Source organism: Triturus cristatus, chromosome 6 (genome assembly GCF_964204655.1).
Source record: "Triturus cristatus chromosome 6, aTriCri1.1, whole genome shotgun sequence".
Taxonomy (NCBI): Eukaryota; Metazoa; Chordata; class Amphibia; order Caudata; family Salamandridae; genus Triturus; species Triturus cristatus.
The window spans coordinates 1816422452-1816442422 of NC_140589.1; the positions used below are offsets into that span (position 1 = coordinate 1816422452).

Sequence of the window (19971 nt, forward strand, 5' to 3'; positions counted from 1 at the left end):
GCAACAAATGATGGACGGAATGCTGAATGAATCAAACATTCACCCCCAGTCAAGAGATCCGGGTTAAATCCATCATTCTTTTGCTCACTACGCCACCCCAGTTTAGACCCAACCATATGTAAATCAGTTTTTGACCCTAATCCTCATGGGAAAGTCCAGCACGAACTGCCAAGCCGGGTCATTCTTGGACTGGAAACAAGCATCCTGGGACCGCTTTCAGGGTAACACCCTCATGAGCCAGGATAGCTTGAATCCAGTGGCACAGCGAGCAAGAGACCCACATCTAGGCATACCCATCCCACTTAGTGTGAAAATTGCTGGCATGGGGAGAAAAAATATGATGGATTTAGCCCCAGATTTCTGTACTGGGGTGAAAGATTGACATTGTCCAATTTTCTGTCCATCAATTGTTTTTTTTGCAGAATGATTAGAAAGCATTGTCCATGTGCATCCTGGAAAAAGACTGCCAAATATCCTTTATAAGAGCTCAGAAAAAGCATACTAAATTGGGAGACAAGGAGTAGCCATAGAGAACACAGTCCACAGTGAGTCCAGGCAATGCTAGACAACTCAGTTATTGGAAGAAGGTATAGATCTGGTTATTGTCTTTCCAATATGCTAAGTTACAGCAATTAAGGTATCCCAGATATGTGAAGTTCAGTTGTATTCAGTTTTGTTTCTCAATAGCATCAATAGAACCAGTTCTTGGGTGAAAGTAGCTCTGTATAAATGTGATATTAAGCGTTCTGCTAAAATAGTGGATGGATGTGGTATCTGGTTTTTGGAGGAGGTGGTACACTATGATGAGAACATGCTGCTGATCAAGAGAGTGGTTCCCAATGATGCCTGGACCCATGATGCACCCTGACACCACAAGTTGTGATAGAGAAAGGGCAGGAATGTGCCATATTCAGCATTATACAGCGCATTCCTGTCTTTTCCCTGTGCTAGCGCACAATGTGCTGCCCAGTGCCAATGCAGGCACCCTTGCAGCATGCAGATGGTGCAAGGGTGCCTGCATTGTAAGTAAGATTGTTTTTGCGCAGGAAAAGACACCCTCCTGCATGAGACACATCACATTGTAGATCCAGAAGACAATGCACTGTTATTTCCAGGCATTGAAGTGTCCATGATCCAAATTTAGTTTCTGCAACACAAGCAGATGAGGCTCATGAACAGGAAGATGGAGAACATGCAGCAATGCATTTCATTTGGATTTGAGAACACTGGGACACAATTGACAACCATGAACACCAATGTGGTCAGCCTCACCACAGCCATACAGGAATTGTTCAAGCACATTGGGGCTTACTGTGCCTATCAAAGGCATCCACATCATAGCGCTGTGGCTAGGATGGATTGCCTAACCCGTTCATTTGTCATTGGCCAATGTCAATTTCAGCCTATCAAGGAAAACAGTTACATTACAGGTGGAAATGGGACACTTTAGAAGTGATGTTGCCCAGGGCCTAGGGCAGATCACGTCTGCAGTGGAAGTGCTACAAAATGCACAGATTGCAGGTGGTATAACAGATGCCCCTCAGGACAGTGAGTGTGAGAAAGTGCACTCTTTCTGCATGGTTGCCCCCACTTTTTGCTGAATTGCTGATGAACTTTGACTGAGTGTGCCCTGGGCTCCTGCTAATCAGGTACCCAGGGCCTATGTTCTTTCCTTAAAACTGCATTGATGCCTAAACCCAATTGGCATCTCTGGCCACAGGTCAGCCCCCGGTAAATGGTACCACAGGTACCCAGGGCACTGTAACCAGAGAAGGCCTCTTAGGGCTACCCTTAGAGGTACAGTACCCTGACACTGACACACTGCCTTTAGAGGCCGCGTGCCTTGGTGCAGTGAAGAGTCGACATGGCACACATCCCTGTATGCCATGCCTACAAACCACTGCCCTGGCATAGATCAGTCACCCCTCTAGCTGGGTGCACTATACCATTGGTGAGGGTACAGGTGCATGAGCCTTACACCCCTACAGTGTATAAAACCATTCTTAGACATTGGAATTGCAGTGCTGCCATTGAGAGTATATGGTGCTGGGTGTTTGTCATTACGAACTCCACAGCACCATAATGGCTACACTGAAAACTGAGAAGTTTGGTATCAAACTTCTCAGCACATTAAACCCACAATGATGCCAGTATGAGATTTAATGTAAAATGCACACAGAGGGCATCTTAGAGAAGCTCCCTAAAAACGAACCCACCACGAGTGTCCAGGCTGAGTGTCTGCTTTCAGTTGCCACCACCAGACATGTTTCTGGACCCCTGGGTCGAGAGCCTGCTGCTCTCTGGGACCTGAAACAATGCACATCATGGGAAGAGGTGCCAAGCCTCCTCCCAAAGAGTGGAAGTGATATCATTCACTTAATTATGAGCTGAAGAGAATAAATTAGATAGCTCTTGGATTTAAATACATTATTCAACGTAGACCAAAAAATGCAACAAAACAAAAATCACCATACATTTATTTTCTTATGATCTTTACTTTGACATTTGTTGTCGTCAAGGTTGCTTCAGAGGGAACGTGCATATAGCAAGGGTGCTTAAGGGTGAATGAGTGAAGGAAGAGAGATATCAGAGGGTAGTGACATAAAGAAATTAGGCAAAATTCAATGCTGGACTGGTTAACAATCACCGTCCTATAGAGCCTGGTCACGTTTCAGAGTATGCAAACTGAATTATAAATTTACAAATCAAATTAGAAGACAATTCTAGTATAGCACGTGAGGGAGTGGCGTGTCCCAGGCTAGAGAAATGAGGGCGTCGACGTTTCGACCCGTCTATATGGCCTTGAGGGTGGTTTGAACCTTGGCCGTGTGGGTCTTCATCATGACAGAAGGGGAAACCTGGATAGGTGCTGGACCTGTTTGTGTGCCCGCTGCCGTTCGTTGAGCGGGATTCCTTTACTGAGGGACATGAAGGTTCAAGGTTCCTATGTACAAGCGCGATAATCCGCTTAAGGGTACATATTTATTCAGTGACTTCAGTTTAGAAGACCGCGTCCACTTAAGGACGTGTGCGTGTCTCTAGGAGCTGGAAGTCAAGCCACGCTGGGACCGCTCTTATTCTGGCATCCGTGTGGTGTCTCTGTTCGCTAGTAGCAGCAAACAGAGGGCATCTTAGAGATGCTCCCTAAAAACGAACCCACCACGAGTGTCCAGGCTGAGTGTCTGCTTTCAGTTGCCACCGCCAGACATGTTTCTGGACCCCTGGGTCGAGAGCCTGCTGCTCTCTGGGACCTGAAACAATGCACATTATGGGAAGAGGTGCCAAGCCTCCTCCCAAAGAATCGGCAGGGTTCACGAAGGGGTAGCTTCAAAGGCTTGCCGACTTTGTGAGCTTCCCCAGGCAAATTGCTGCTTTTAGGAACTGGTCACCACTAGTTCTGGCCCCCACTTTGGGTGGGAGAACCGGCGGGAAAAACAAGTGAGGAAGAGAGGTGTGCCCACCTCTGCCAACTCCACCCCTCAGGTGGGGGAGGCGAGGTGAAGCCCAACTCTCAGTCCACACCATCCTGAAGATGGGGGGACTCAGCCAACCAGGGACAGGCACATGCCCCCCTCCCACTGGAGGGTGGCATAATAGGTGGTGTAACCACCCCAGGGAAGGGACCTATTGGTCCCTGTCTTTTAACTACCTGTAACACACCTAAATCTAGTATTTAGGGGCACCCCTGAACCTTGCTTCCTCAGAACTAGACAAGAAACAAGAATAAAAGAAGTAGAAGGACCAAACAGCCGTGCAGCAGCTAACAAGAGGATAACACCCACTGACTTGGCCCCAGCCCTACTGGCCTGTCTCCCCCTCGAACCTGCTCCTGCGAAATCCTGGTGTGTCCTGCAGCCAGCAACCTCAAAATCCCGGAGGACCTGCCTGCCTTCACTTCCAAAGACTGGTTCTCCCGTGAACACTGAATTTGTTCAACTGCAACCTCTGGCGGTAGCCGGAAACTGCAAATCCGCCCCACTCTGCACCCGCCGTCCATGGCACGAGCTCGAGTGGGCAAACACCATGAGGAGGTCACCCCTGCGAACCTGAACTGAGATTTGGCAACCCCTGACCTGCCTCAAGCCTCCAGCCGACGCTTGCATTCTAAATACAGAAGGCCTCCCTAACAGCGACCAGGAACTAGTGAGAAGATCCAACCCCAAAAGGCACCCCGGCACCCGATGCCCCATGGCCTTGTGTGCCCAAACCAATGGTGCATTAACTTCCCAACTTACCTCTCAAAGTGGTGGTCGAACCTAGAAGTCCTTCGTCTCCCTGCCTGCAGTGCTTTTGCAAACCGGAGGGTCTCCATTGGAAACAACAGGGCATCCGAGGTCAAAACAGCACCCTACACCCGGCCGCCCTAGCATGTTTAACCCGTTCGATGCATCCGTCGGCCAACGGCCATATTGAGCACTACCTCCGTAGTGCTGCGCACGTCCGTTGGCTGACAAGGCCCCGCCCACGTAAGAATTTACCCGTACCGCAGCGGATTTTACGCCACAGTTAACGGGTTAATGGTAATTTGTTTCCCCATTTGCCCTGAGCTAAAGTCCAGGAGCTTTGCTCCCACAGCCCAGGGGCCTGCTTGCCAGCAGCCACCAACCTCAGGCCCCCTATGCCCCTTTGGATAACATCGGGCATCAGCACTCTGCACCTGGCCACCCTAGTGCCACTGAGGGTGTAAGAAGAGTGCATCACTGACCCTGGGGGACCCCTGAGTCTACCCCCAGAACCTCAACTCTCACTACCGAATACTTACCTAAAAACCGATAACCATATTTTCCTCCATAGGATAATATTGACACTTGCCTGAAAAAGTTTCTCAGTGTGGAGTTTTGAAACCTAAAGAAATTCTTTAAAATTGTACGATTTAACAAAATCGCTTTAACTCACATGTTTACAGGAAATGTCTCAGTGCTGCATCCAGGCGTACATCACTGAGTAAGAAAAGTGATCCAAAAGTAACTTACCTGCTATTTTTCTGAAAATCCCATTCAATTCTATGTATTTACAAGTGATTGCATTTCTCTGAAACAATACTGTAAGTCAAACCATAGTACATTTACAATTGCAATTCAACTGTATTACAATCATCATTTACTACTGTAAAGTATGTATTGCTTACCTGTGCCAGGCTTGCTTGGCTCTAGAAAATAAAATAACTAAAAGAATATTTGTATACAAAAACAATTGGTCTGAAGTTCAGCCTTTGAGTGTGTGAATTCATTTGCTGACTGAGTGTGTGCAACAAATGCTTAACACTGTCCTCTGATACTACCTTACTGATCGACCACACTACCATAAATAGAGAGTAAAGTTTTATCTAACATTACCTCTGCCTCCTTTGGGGTTTCACTGGACTCTGTGCACACTATACCTCAGTTTGGTATAGTATATACAGAGCCAGCTTCCTACAGTGAGGACATCTCAAGTGTTAGCAGCGTCTCTGCCTGTGATGCACGTGCGATGCGACGCAGCAGCAGTTCCACTCCTGCTGGAGAACACATAGGGTTAGGCCATATAGGACGTAACTGCAGAAAGCTACTATCATATTGTAAGGTCATATTGGCATGGTTGTAGTTATTTTGGTGATGTAACCTTTGAACTTTAATAACCAATTGGCTTTCATACAGTTTACACCTTAAACGTTGGATATAAAAAGCCTGATATTAAAGCTTGCTTTGGTTTGCAGCATTCCAATGAGTCCAGTGTCTCAGCATTTACCTTGAGAAGTAATTTGTTGCAATGTGATCCCTTAGGCATCTCCTCTCCAGCGCTGTACTCTGGTCTCTGGTGTCCAGGCTGTTAAAGAAGTGGTTCCTGATCCTCATCTTCAGAATCAGTGTCCTTCAAATCGATTGGTAGACGGCACCTGGTTGCTATGTTGTGCAACATGGCACATGTTGGCAAAAGTTTGTTAGCACCTCCACTCTTGTGTAGGCACCGAAATCTTGAATTCAGCATGCCAAATATTAATTCAATCACCGCTCTGGTGCGTCGATGAGCAAGATTAGCAATGTTGTAAAGACTTCCGTTTTGGTTTGCTTGGGCTAGGTATGGGGTCAGTATCCCAGGCCTTAATGCATACAGACTGTCACTTGGAACTAGAGACATAAGTGTGAGAACCTGAGATGTAGTGATCACATTCATATGTGTTATCATGCAGTATCACATTACCTAAAACATATCCCTCCTCAAAATCCCCTGTTTTCATGCGTTGGTGTTCCGCTGTGCCTGAAGATGTACCAGACATGGGGGTATTTTGCCACTGTATCTGTAATGATAGGGTGTGCTTCACATACAACTTGGAAATTGAGGGAATGTGTATTTTTCCGATTCCGAAACAAGTATTCAATATGGGCTGGAGGACTAATAGGAACATGTGTTCCATCTACACGCCCTAAGACATGGGAATTTTGCCACTGTGTAACAGTTACATTTTGTGATTTGAATTTCCTCTGCATTCCTGGTCAAGTATATGTACCTGTTCATGGTTAGAAGCATGGCATCTAAGAACTTACATAAAAAAACTTGACAGCGCACTTTGTGACACCCCACCAGTAACAGCCAACACTCCTGGTAGTGGCCAGAGGCCAAAAGGTGCAGTAAGCACAACACCTGCACATGTGTGGAGATGGAACTGCTGCGCAGCGCACTGCTTTCAAGATGTGTTTTTTGCAATTCAATCAAATCTAAAATCACTGCACTACTTTCCCTGAAATGTTCAAAGATTTCCTCCTTTCTCTGTTGGAAAATAGTTAGATCCTCTCCTGTCCTCTCCTCCTCTGCTGAGCAGCTGGTAGTCGTATCCTCCTTACAATCACATACAATTTGCTGATTGTGGAAACCCCTGATGCATTCGGGGCCAGCTTTTATAGTCTGCACAGTTACTTGAAATGAATCAGTGCAAAATTGCATGTGCAAACTGGTGTTTTTGCAACTAGTTGCTAATTGCAACAGCCTCAAACATAAGGTTTGCAAGTCGCAAATACCAATTCTGTTTTTGCGACTTATAAATTATGATCACAAAAAATATCGACTTGCAAACATGTCGCATTGCTATTTTTGGTTAGTGAATGGTGTTTGTACATTATGAAACGCCACATTTTCAGTTGCTAACCGATTTATGACTGATTTGCGAGTCGCAAATCATTCGTACATCTAGCCCGAAGTTCCGTTGAAAAATTGCACAATTAAATTGCACTGTACTGTGCGTAAGGAGCCTTCTTCTAGCCTTCCATCTTGGCTCACTTAGTGTACCTTATTCTTGCATATGTTACACTGTATTCATGAACTTGTGTAAGGCAGTGAATTCAGAGTGCTTAACTCATTTCAGTCTGCGTAATATGCGCATTAACATTTCCTTATTAGTTGCACTGGTGGTAGTCCCCAGGGGATTTTCAGGGAAGTGGTAAGGAAAATCCCCTACAAATGTGGTCCACACTCAGGTTTAACCTTTTGATATTTTCAAACTCTTAAAGTCCATTTCCCATGCTTATGCAATACATTAGTTGCATCTGCAGGATCTAGATGTGACTGCAACAGAGAGTTTGGGAAGTAGTCCCAATATTTTCAATATTCACATAGGGAATGAAGAAAGAACAGGATATGTTAGGGATATTTGTTCAGCAAAAGAAGTAAGGATTTTCAAAATTCATTTAAAAATTAGCACATTTCATAAACTAAACATATTCTTAAAATGCACAAATTCAAAGAATCATACATGTGTAAATCAGTGTACAGGAAATGTTACAAAAGATAACTAGGACTATAGTATTTGTAAAAAAACTAGTAAATAAAACATATTGTGTTTCAAAAATATCTTGTCAAGAATATTGTGACACTAATCTTCTGAAAAGAAATATCGAAGGCACGAATATTGTTTTAAGGGAGATACCATTGACGGCAGGAGGAGTGTGTCCCCGGAGACTCCAATGAGCACAAGGGACTCCAGCACCAAGGGGCTCGAACGCCAGGAGCTCCCGTTGCAAAGTCACTGCAATGGGGTGGGGCTTTCCGTGACATACTTTATAGTGCACTCAGCATCCCCACAGCATGGGACACCAGTGACAGCAAGGGAGGTGTCTTTAGCACCCAGAGACCCCCAAAGAGCACAAGGGACTCCAGCAACCAGCAGCCCCAGCGCCAAGAATCAACTTGCTAAGTTATCTTCCTTTACACCCTGACTGGTCTAATTTTTTAATCTCCCTATTTCAATTGCAGCTATAAATCCAGATTGTGTGTTTCCATTCATCTATAAAGGAGTAACCTACCAAAGCTGCACCACACAAGATCATTCTGCCTTGTGGTGTGCCACCACTAGCAACTACGACAAAGATCGTCGCTGGATCGAATGCTATAAAAGAGGTAAGTGTAAAGCATTTTCACATTCTATTGAGTTTTCTTCATGGATCCTAGAATCACCACCTCAATCGAAATTCGCCCTGCCTCTCCAAATGTGTCTTGGAGTGTGCAAAAGATATACTGGATTGAATAAACTCTACTGTGTGTTCATGATAGGATGCAAGGAGGGTCCAGGCTTCATTAATCTGCACTCCTCTCTCTTAACCAAGGCTCCAGAGGCTTAGGTTTGTAGATACAGCCCCTCTAGACCCATCAATTCAAAGCAATAAGTGCCCCATTATCCATGAGACGATTCTCCTAAAATGTCATATTTTATCCTGCAGGAGATCAGGTGCCTACTGCATCTCCCAAGGCGGCTGTACTAGGGTCTGGCTCAAAATAGATATATTAGGAACAAACAAAAAGCATTACATTTTGAAATGATGCCATACAGTCTGCTATCAGGAGTAGATCTCATTTATATAGAATTCCATCATGTGAACGATAATCCAAAATGAAGACAGTCAGACTGACAAAATGAGACTGAGGAAACTTCAAGCTGGAGAAATGTCAAAATGATAAAATACATTTTCTATGAAAATAGCCTGGTTCAGTGGAAAAGGTGTACTGGTTCTAGGGTAGAAACCAAGGACTGTATAAAAAACAAAATTCTTACAAATACTACTATTATTTGAATTGTAAGAATTCAATTATTTTTTTAAAGTATAGGTTTGTAGAATTACAGGGTGGCAATAGTGCATGAGGATGGTGCAGATGGGATGGGGAGGAGGCAAGCGGGAGCGCCCAAAGGCAGGAAGGAAAGTGATAGGATTGGGGAAGGGAAACAAAGAGAGGGGGAGAAAAAAAAATTGCAGAGGACTAAGGGGGTTAAGAGGTAGCCCCCAGGATTAGAGAAACCAAAAACCACAAACTGAGGTAAATAATCATCCTTCAACAAAGGATTTCACTGAGTTGATTTGTTTGACTCTTTCTAAGGATTCCTGTGCCAGGAGTACGAAGAACTGGTCACAAATACTGTTGCAACTTGCAATCATTATTTTGGTATTTTGCGAAAAGACCAGTGAACTACTGGGTCTGTTATCAAAATACTGAATCGTAGTGGGTCACAATTTGACATACTTCATAACAATTAATGAGGTAGGTCGCAAATTCCGACCCACTATGATTGCCAGCCATCATAGGGATGGTGGCATGGGGGTCAGCAGACCACCAAGTCTGTGATTGCTTTTAAATAAAGCAATCCTTGTTTTTTTAATTCAGCCCGTTGTCCTGAAAGGGAAAGTGGATGAGTTTTTTAATAATTTAAAATGTTACATTTGAAATAACATTATGTTTTTTCAGCATTCACAAAGGGGAGGGTTCCCTTCAGGTCTCCTTCCCATTTGTGAATGGGTTACCTCTACTTTTGTGCATTCTGTAAAGTATTAATGGTAGATGACAGGATTTCAGTCACAAAATATTATTATATCCCATTCTAAATCGGTATTTGAAAGGATGCCCTAAACATCCCCATCCACAAATGATTTGGTATTTAGTTGCAAACCCAAATTTCAATTTGGTAATGTTTTAAGGAATCACAATTTGGGTTCGTTAAATACGGCCGCAAATGGGCCCATTTTGCCAATCAGACTTTTTACCAACCCAAAATGCCATCATACATTTAACCCCAATTTATTAATCCCTTGTCCAGTTGTGCTAGACCATGGTGCTGGGACATACATGGCTACGAGGTAGAAAGTAGTCTGCTGACTCCCACTAGTTTAAAAATGTCACTGAAAGGCTATTCACTGGTCTAAAGAAAAGAGATCATATTATGCCTGTCCTCAGATATTGTTTAAATACATAATTGAGCATTACAAAATACTTCTCACTTTCTTGTGTGCATATTCAAGTGGTAAAATCCAAAACAAGAACAACAAGGTATGGGGACAGAGCATTCTCAACAGCTGACACCAGATACTAGAATGCCCTTCTATTCTCTCTGCATGTTTGAACAACATATTGTACAAAATCAGAATAGATCAAATCAATTTGAAAATGTGCTATATGGGATGGCTTCCGTGTTAGGCTAACCCGTGGAGCTTTGAAACTAATGTCCCAAGGCAAGCCAGTGAAATAGGGCTTAGTTGAACTCACAGCTTAGTTTGCTTACGTATACTACACTGCAAACCATAGTGAAAAACAAGGTTTCATCATATTTACATGCTGAAAAAGGGAATTTCCTAATAGCAAAAACAGTCCTAACATCTACACTTCTCTAAATAAAAATGGTACCTTCACATTTGAATGGAAGGGGCCAACACTGTGACCACGTCAAAGTAATATGTGACAAGCAAGTTTCAAAGAAACTTTGTCATGATGTATGCCTATAATATTTGGCCCATTGATCAGATCACTTCCGGAGAACCCGACCAACATCAGACATTTTTTAAAATTACAAACCCAAAGGAAGTCAGAAAGGTTTGACTTGCGTGTTTCATGATCACTTTCCTTTACCCACATTTTCTCAAAAATCTTCAAACTATGTCTAAATAGAACACAGTTTCCCTCTATGCAGAATGCTGGCTTTCTATATAATGTGCTAAAAAGAAGTACGCTGTGTAGGAGTCCAGTGAGTCCCAAATTGGTTTACATAGGCTTAAGTAGATAATACTAATGCTCTATTTTGTGGCAGTGTGGGCGAGCACTTATGCTTATCAGATGGTAGTGCTAGGCGTTTGTTGTACTCACAGAGGTAATACATGAGACACACATTCAAAGAATAAATCTGAGACTAAATTAGAAAAATAATACTTCTTTAAAAGTATTTTGAAAAACCAGGAACATTGTTCAAAAATATGTACTGTTTTTATTATCAATTTTTAAAGGTAAGAAAATGTTTCAAAGTCATGTGTCTTTATGCACAATGCAATCCTGTGTGAAGAAAACTCATGAATGCATAAATGTAAGTACAGTTGGTCGCCTGGAAACAGGCTGCACAGGGGGACTTGCAAGAAAGTGCAAGAGCTCCCAAATGGGGGCTCGGGTCGCAAGGGCCTTTAGAAAAAGAAAACACAGCCGGCTTAGCCTTACCCAAGCCAGGAGGGCTGGGTGCAGAGCAACTAGGTTGGTTGAGCTAAATGCACAAAGATGCTCCTCGCAGATGGGGACAAACAGCTGACAGGTGCAAAATCAGGACTGCTAGGCCACTCTCGAAGTGGGTCTCAGTGATGATGACATCCCTCGATGGCTGCTCAGTCGTGGTGAAGTAGGAATCCCGAATGGGCGCTCGCTGTCGGTGTTGGTTGCAGGGCGTCTGGTACCGCGGGTATTGGTGCTGCACGGCTCCGGTTGGATATGGTGTCTTCACACTTGGTGGAGAGACAAATCTGATCCTCCAGAGCACGGGACCTTTTCCTGTTCATCTGCAGTGTTGGTCGAGTCAAAGAGCTGTAAGTCGGTGGAGTGGACTCTGCTCTTCGGTACCTGCAGACTGCAAGGGAGTATTTCTTCTACTCTAAGGAAGACTACGGGCAATTTTCAAAGTGCTGGCAGGCTACCCGACGTTCTGGTAGTTTTCCAGCTTTCAGGGCGAGTCTCTCTGTCGCGATTGCCTAGAGAGTAGCGCGCAGGCAGGGTTTTGCACCAGAAGTTCATAGGGCTTTCTGCAGTTCTTACCAGACAGTGACCCTTCTTTCTCCTTCTTCTCTTGCCTGTCGAATCAGAGTTTTAGGGTTCAGGGGTGCCACCTAAATACTCAGTTTAGCGGTGTTAAGGGGAGTGACGGTAGTAGCCAACGGGCTGCCTACTGTTAGGGTGTCAACACCCTCTATATCTACACTTCCTGTGGGAAGTGGGCTTAAACCTGACCCTAAAATACTAATTCAATCCAAAATAAGATGGAGATATTTGAAAAGGTGGTGTCCTCATCAACTAGTCCACCTTAGGGGTGGTGCTGGCTTAGTGGGGACACGCTTCCTCATCTTACTAATTTTTCCACCTGTCTGGACGGGGGGGTCATCTCCACTATTTGGAGAGGCTCGGGTCGGCAGAGCCCTGGAATGCAGGTCCTGCATGGAGAAGGTGTGAACACCTTGTTCTAACCTCATTTCTGTAATTTGTCTGTTCATCGCTCTGTTTCCACTGGCTCTTGCCGAGCCAGCACTTTATGTTCCCCAAATTGTTAGTTGCTCGGACCTCATTTTCAGCAACTTCATCCCTCATATCCCTACAAATCGTTCTTTGTACTGAATTTATGTGTGTTCCTTCTCCGTTACATTTCCCATATTTTTAAGCGTATGTAACTATTGATCATAAGTTTATTGCCTTGCTCCAAAATCTGTGCTGATCTTTCACTTCCTTTGCCATTTCGTAATTAACCTGTTCCATTGATTGTTGCCTTGCTCTTAATTCTGTAAAGCGCTCTGTTACCCCTGGGTCAAGCTAGCGCTATATAAAACCTCTAAATAAATAAATAAATAAACACCTCTGTCAAGAGCAGGCTTTGTTCCTTGCCTCTAAGAGCAATGGCTCTCAACTCAGGAGTGGCAGCAGGCTGGTCAAGATCAGTCAGTCAAGCCACTAGTAGTCAGTAGGTTTTCAGGGGGCACCTCTAAGGTGCACTGTGGGTGCATTTAATAATAAATCGAACACTAACATCAGTGTTGGCTTAATAATACGAGATGTTTGGTATGAAACATCTGTGTGTACAGTCATCCTGTAGCTGGAGAACTCGTTATCACGAGTGTCCAGCCCACGTACTCAGTATGGTTTCCCTGCACATTCGTGATATAAAGAATTGACTTACATTTCACAGGGACACATCCACTCATGTAGATATGCCCACACAAGGGGTATAGTGCACCCTGTCTTATGGTGGGGTGGCAGTGCCACATTACAACCTTGGTGGTCGTGCCACGCTGGGACCGTCGACTCCGCCCGGGAGCTGCCATTCCCTGGCAGTGGTGCGGCAGTCAAGAGGCTTCAATATGCTTGGTGGGACTTTCCTCATCGCCACTGATTTTATTAAGGTCTTTCCTCCATGAAAACAATGGCTGTGAAGAAAGAAGTACCTCGCTCCATGTGGATGCACATAGGGGGGCACAACATGTGACCCCCTGTGTGCATGCACCCCTGGTTCCAGCACAGCATGGTTTTCAGGTCCTTGCTGTGCTGGAATTCCCTAGACATTCCCATTGCAATTCCTATTTTATAGGTGCAGTACCACCGTGGGAACGCCAAATAATCACCCGCCAATGACAAAAAAAGTAATTATACGGCAGCCAGCTTTAAGCGGGTTTGGCGGTGCAGGCGGTGGGGTGGTCCCGCCGCCGCACTGTCAAACTTGTCATCAGGCCCTAAGTGTCCGGTAGGCCTAGCACACAGGGATGTGTATCCAAGTTTAGTGACAGAATGCACACCTTAATGTTCAACCATCCTTTATTTTAAGATGCCCAAAGACAACAATATTTGCAGACTGAAGAAAATATTCAAAAGTCTCCGTTATTAGTTAAATCATCCATTTTAATGCGTTTTAGTCCATGTTTAATTTTATCACTTTCTCCATACACATAAAAGGCTGTGTGATTCCCAATTTTTTTCAAATGCTATAGAAATGCCGATCCAGGAATGTTTCTATAGCACATGGACCACATAATTCATCCTATGCAGCTGTATTCCCTTGGGCCCAATGCATTTCGGGCTGAATATTCCTGAGTCAGGGATAGCTATAGATTCAGGTGAAAAAACATTATTGATATTTCACCCCTTTAGACAAGAAGCAAAAAATGCAGTCTCTCTAAACATCAGGTGGCAGTCCCCAGGGCTGCCGGGGTCCGCAACGTCCCCCTGCATCATTTTATAGTTTGCCCCGGGGAGGTGGCGGGCACCCCCTGCATAATTAAAAAACACTGCCCCTGGGATTTGGCCCACTTTGGGGACTTCCAGAAAAAGTGTTTCGATTCTGTAGCGGATCCCCGGGTCCGCCGGTGAATTTGCTGCAAAATTGGATTTTAAAAAACACTTTTAACCCCTATATCTGGGGGGGGGGGGGGGGGTTCAGATTATTCCGACCCTGCCTCCTTTCCTTTTTGTTTTTTACATTTTTTGTGGGACTCCGCTTCAAGCCGAGTTCCAAGATGGCTGCCAACACTTCCTCATTGAAGTGTTGGCAGCCAATCACATTTCAGTAGGATCCGAAAGTCACAGCAAGGATCTGTGTCTCCAGGTATCTATATTTGTTTTAAGTAAATGTCTCTAAAACTATTGAATGGATTTACACCAAATCACAAAAAGCATGCTTTCTGGGACAACATCTAGCTTTCTACCAAATTTGCTGTAATTACGTTCAGCAGTTTGCCTGTAGTTGTGTTCAAAATCCCTATGGGAAAGTGCATGGGGAAAAAACGTTTTGGGACACCAGCTGAACCGACTGTAGCAAAAGTGAAGATTCGTCAAGCGGCGTCAAAGTTATTGGCAAAACAAAAAATACATTTCCTATGGAAACTAGGTCCTAACTATAACCACCTACTATTATCTACACTCTATCAGCTACCATACCAGCATGCTACCTGATCACCGGTGGTGCTCAGGTAAGCATGCCCACTTGCAAATTATAAACACAAGACTCTCACTTCCTCACAGAGGATAGTGGCACTCCCAGCCCAAGATCCAGGCCATACTGGACTGGGCAGCTCCAACAACCCAAATCAGGGCATTCCTTGGCTTGACTGGGTACTACAGGAGGTTTGTAAAGGGATATGGGTCCATAATGGCTTCCCTCACAGAACTTGCCCCCAAGAAGATGCCCAGAAGGTAAACTGGACAGTTAGTTGTCAAAAGGCTTTTGACACCCTGAAAGAGGACATGTGTTCAGCACCAATTCTCAAAGCTCTAGACTTTACCAAGCAGTTCATTGTGCAGACTGATGCCTCTTAGCTAAGGATAGGAGCGGTCCTATCCCACACCAATGATGAAGACCAAGACCAACCTGTTGTTTTGATAAGCAGAAGGCTTCTCCCCAGGGAGCAGCATTGGGGTGCCATTGAGAGGGAGGCCTTTGCTGTGATTTGGTCCCTGAAAAAGTTGAGACCATACTTGTTTGGTACACACTTCCTAGTTCAAACTGATCACAGACCTCTCAGATGGCTAATGCAGATGAAAGGTGAAAATCCTAATCTGTTGAGGTGGTCCATCTCCCTACAGCGAATGGACTTTGTAGTGGAACACAGACCTGGGACTGCAAATGTCAATGCAGATGGACTTTCCAGGTTCTTCCACTTAGAAAATGAAGACTCTCTAGGGCAAGGTTAGTCTAATCCTCTTTCGTTTGAGGGGGTTGTGTGAGAAAGTACCCTCTTTCTGCATGGTTGCCCCCACTTTTTGCTGAATTGCTGATGTACTTTGACTGAGTGTGCCCTGGACTCCTGCTAATCAGGTAGCCAGGGCCTATGTTCTTTACCTAAAACTGCATTGAAGTCTAAACCCAATTGGCATCTCTGGCCACTGGTCAGCCCCTGGTAAATGGTACCACAGGTACCCAGGGCACTGTGACTAGAGAAGGCCTCTAAGGGCTACAGCACTTATTGTGCCCTCCTTAGAGGTCCTGTACCCTGACACTCACACACTGCCTTTGCAGGCTGCGTGTCTTGGTGCAGATCAAAGTGAAGAGTCAACATGCCACACATCCCTGTGTGTCATGCCTACAAACCACTGCCCTGGCATAGATCAAAACGAAAATTAACAACAATGTCTCAAATAGAATTAATAAGAAAGGCAAATGTACATGTATGTACACGACATTACACGAAGGAAGAAAGGAGACTATTGTTATTTTGTTCAAAAGTGCTCATGGCATCATGTATTTGGTATAGCAGTTCACTGGAATTTGGCATATTAGGGGGTGTACCCACCCCAGGGAAGAGACCCATTGGTCCCTGCCTTTTACCTACCAGTAAAGCCCCTAAATCTAGTATTTAGGGGCACCCCTGAACCTTTCTTCCTCAGATCCAGACAAGAAGAAAAGAAAAACAAGAACCGAACAGCCGTGCAGCAGCTAACAAGAGAAAGACACCCACTGACTTGGCCCCAGCCCTACCGTCCTGTCTCCCCCTCGAACCTGCTCCTGCGAAATCCTGATGTGTCCTGCAGCCAGTAACCTCAAAAACCCCAGAGGACCTGCCTGCCTTCACTTCCAAAGACTGCTTCCCCTGTGAACACCGGATTTGTTCAGCTGCAACCTCTGGCAGCAGCCGGAGACCGCAAATCCACCTAAACCTGCACCCGCTGCCCATGGCCCGAGCTGGTCACCCTGGCGATCCTGAACCGAGAGCCGGCCTCCCCTGTCCTGCCTCAAACTTCCAGCTGACGCCTGCAGTCTAAATCCAGAAGGCCCCCCTAACCGCTACCAGGAGCTGGTAAGAAGATCCGACCCCAAAAGGCACCTCGGCACCTGATGCCCCACTGCCTTGTGTGCCCAAACCAACGGTGCGTAACCATCCCTTGACTTCCCAACTTACCTTTCAAAGTGGTGGTTGAACCCAGAAGTCCTTCGTCTCCCTGCCTGCAGTGCTTTTGCAAACTGGAGGGTCTTCATTGGAAACAACAGGGCATCCGAGGTCGCAATAGCACCCTGCACCCAGCCGCCCTACCACCTTTAACCCATTCGATGCGCCCGTCGGCCAACGGCCGTTGCGAACACTACCTCCGTAGTGCTGCGCACGTCCGTTGGCCGACGCGCCCTTGCCCCCGCAAGAATTTACCCGCACCGCGGCGGATTTTATGCCGCAGTTAATGGGTTAATGGTAACTTGTTTCCCCATTTGCCCTGAGCTAAAGTCCATGAGCTTTGCTCCCACAGCCCAGGGGCCTGCTTTCCAGCAGCCACCATCCTGAGGCCCCCTATGCCCCTTTGGATAACATCGGGCTTCAGCACTCTGCACCCGGCCACCCTTTTGCCACTGAGGGTGTAAGAAGAGTGCATCACTGACCCTGGGGGAACCCTGAGTCTACCCCCAGAACCTCAACTCCCACTACCGAATACTTACCTAAAAAACGATAACCATATTTTCCTCCATAGGATAATATTGACACTTTTGCCTGAAAAAGTTTCTCAGTGTGGAGTTTTGAAACCTAAAAAAATTCTTTAAAATTGTACGATTTAACAAAATCGCTTTTAATCACCTGTTTACAGGAAAAGTCTCAGTGCCGCATCCAGGCGGACATCACTGAGTAAGAAAAGTGATCCAAAAGTAACTTACCTGCTATTTTACTGAAAATCCCGTTCAATTCTTTGTACTGTATTTACAAGTGATTGCATTTCTCTGAAACAATACTGTAAGTCAAACCATAGTACATTTACAATTGCAGTTCAACTGTATTACAATCATCATTTACTACTGTAAAGTATGTATTGCTTACCTGTGCCAGGCTTGCTTGGTTCTAGAAAATAAAATAACTAAAAGAATATTTTTATACAAAAACAATTGGTCTGAAGTTCAGCCTTTGAGAGTGTGAATTCATTTGCTGACTGAGTGTGTGCAACAAATGCTTAACACTGTCCTCTGATACTACCTTACTGATCGACCACACTACCATAAATAGAGAGTAAAGTTTTATCTAACATTACCTCTGCCTCCCTTTGAGGTTTCACTGGACTCTGTGCACACTATACCTCACTTTGGTATAGTATATACAGAGCCAGCTTCCTACAGTGAGGACATCTCAAGTGTTAGCAGCGTCTCTGCCTGTGATGCACGTGCGATGCGACACAGCAGCAGTTCCACTCCTGCTGGAGAACACATAGGGTTAGGCCATATAGGACGTAACTGCAGAAAGCTACTATCATATTGTAAGGTCATATTGGCATGGTTGTATTTATTTTGGTGATGTAACCTTTGAACTTTAATGACCAATTGGCTTTCATACAGTTTACACCTTAAACGTTGGATATAAAAAGCCTGACATTAAAGGTTGCTTTGGTTTGCAGCATTCCAATGAGTCCAGTGTCTCAGCATTTACCTTGAGAAGTAATTTGTTGCAATGTGATCCCTTAGGCATCGCCTCTCCAGCGCTGTACTCTGGTCTCTGGTGTCCAGGCTGCTAAAGAAGCGGTTCCCGATCCTCATCTTCAGAATCAGTGTCCTTCAAATCGATTGGTAGACGGCACCTGGTTGCTATGTTGTGCAACATGGCACATGTTGGCAAAAGTTTGTTAGCACCTCCACTCTTGTGTAGGCACCGAAATCTTGAATTCAGCATGCCAAATGTTAATTCAATCACCGCTCTGGTGCGTCGATGAGCAAGATTAGCAATGTTGTAAAGCCTTCCGTTTTGGTTTGCTTGGGATAGGTATGGGGTCAGCATCCCAGGCCTTAATGCATACAGACTGTCACTTGGAACTAGAGACATAAGTGTGAGAACCTGAGATTTAGTCATCACATTCATATGTGTTATCATGCAGCATCACAATACCTAAAACATATCCCTCCTCAAAATCCCCTGTTTTCATGCGTTGGTGTTCCGCTGTGCCTGAAGATGTATCAGACATGGGGGTATTTTGCCACTGTATCTGTAAAGAAAGTGTGTGCTTCACATACAACTTGGAAATTGAGGGAATGTGTATTTTTCCGATTCCGAAACAAGTATTCACTATGGGCTGGAGGACTAATAGGAACATGTGTTCCATCTACACGCCCTAAGACATGGGAATTTTGCCACTGTGTAACAGTTACATTTTGTGATTTGAATTTCCTCTGCTTTCCTGGTGAAGTATATGCACCTGTTCATGGTTAGAAGCATGGCATCTAAGAACTTACATAAAAAAACTCGACAGCGCACTTTGTGACACCCCACCGGTAACAGCCAACACTCCTGATAGTGGCCAGAGGCCAAAAGGTGCAGTAAGCACAACACCTGCACATGTGTGGAGATGGAACTGCTGCGCAGCGCACTGCTTTCAAGATGTGTTTTTTGCAATTCAATCAAATCTAAAATCACTGCACTACTTTCCCTGAAATGTTCAAAGATTTCCTCCTTTCTCTGTTGGAAAATAGTTAGATCCTCTCCTGTCCTCTCCTCCTCTGCTGAGCAGCCGGTACTCGTATCCTCCTTACAATCACATACAATTTGCTGATTGTGGAAACCCCTGATGCATTCGGGGCCAGCTTTTATAGTCTGCACAGTTACTTGAAATGAATCAGTGCAAAATTGCATGTGCAAACTGGTGTTTTTGCAACTAGTTGCTAATTGCAACAGCCTCAAACATAAGGTTTGCAAGTCGCAAATACCAATTCTGTTTTTGCGACTTATAAATTATGATCACAAAAAATATCGACTTGCAAACATGTCGCATTGCTATTTTTGGCTAGTGAATGGTGTTTGTACATTATGAAACGCCACTTTTTCAGTTGCTAACCGATTTATGACTGATTTGCGAGTCGCAAATCATTCGTACATCTAGCCCGAAGTTCCGTTGAACAATTGCACAATTAAATTGCACTGTACTGTGCGTAAGGAGCCTTCTTCTAGCCTTCCATCTTGGCTCACTTAGTGTACCTTATTCTTGCATATGTTACACTGTATTCATGAACTTGTGTAAGGCAGTGAATTCAGAGTGCTTAACTCATTT

The 19971-nt window shown here is 44.8% G+C and overlaps 1 protein-coding gene across 1 annotated transcript in view; it reads left to right on the forward strand.

Moving 5' to 3' along the window:
- Positions 1-19971, forward strand: part of LOC146822082 (uncharacterized) — a 237178-nt gene that overhangs the window by 43763 nt on the left and 173444 nt on the right. Inside the window, exon 3 of the mRNA XM_085613179.1 lies at positions 8227-8370. Coding sequence (XP_085469305.1) covers positions 8227-8370 — 144 coding nt within the window. The remainder of the gene's footprint in view (positions 1-8226; positions 8371-19971) is intronic.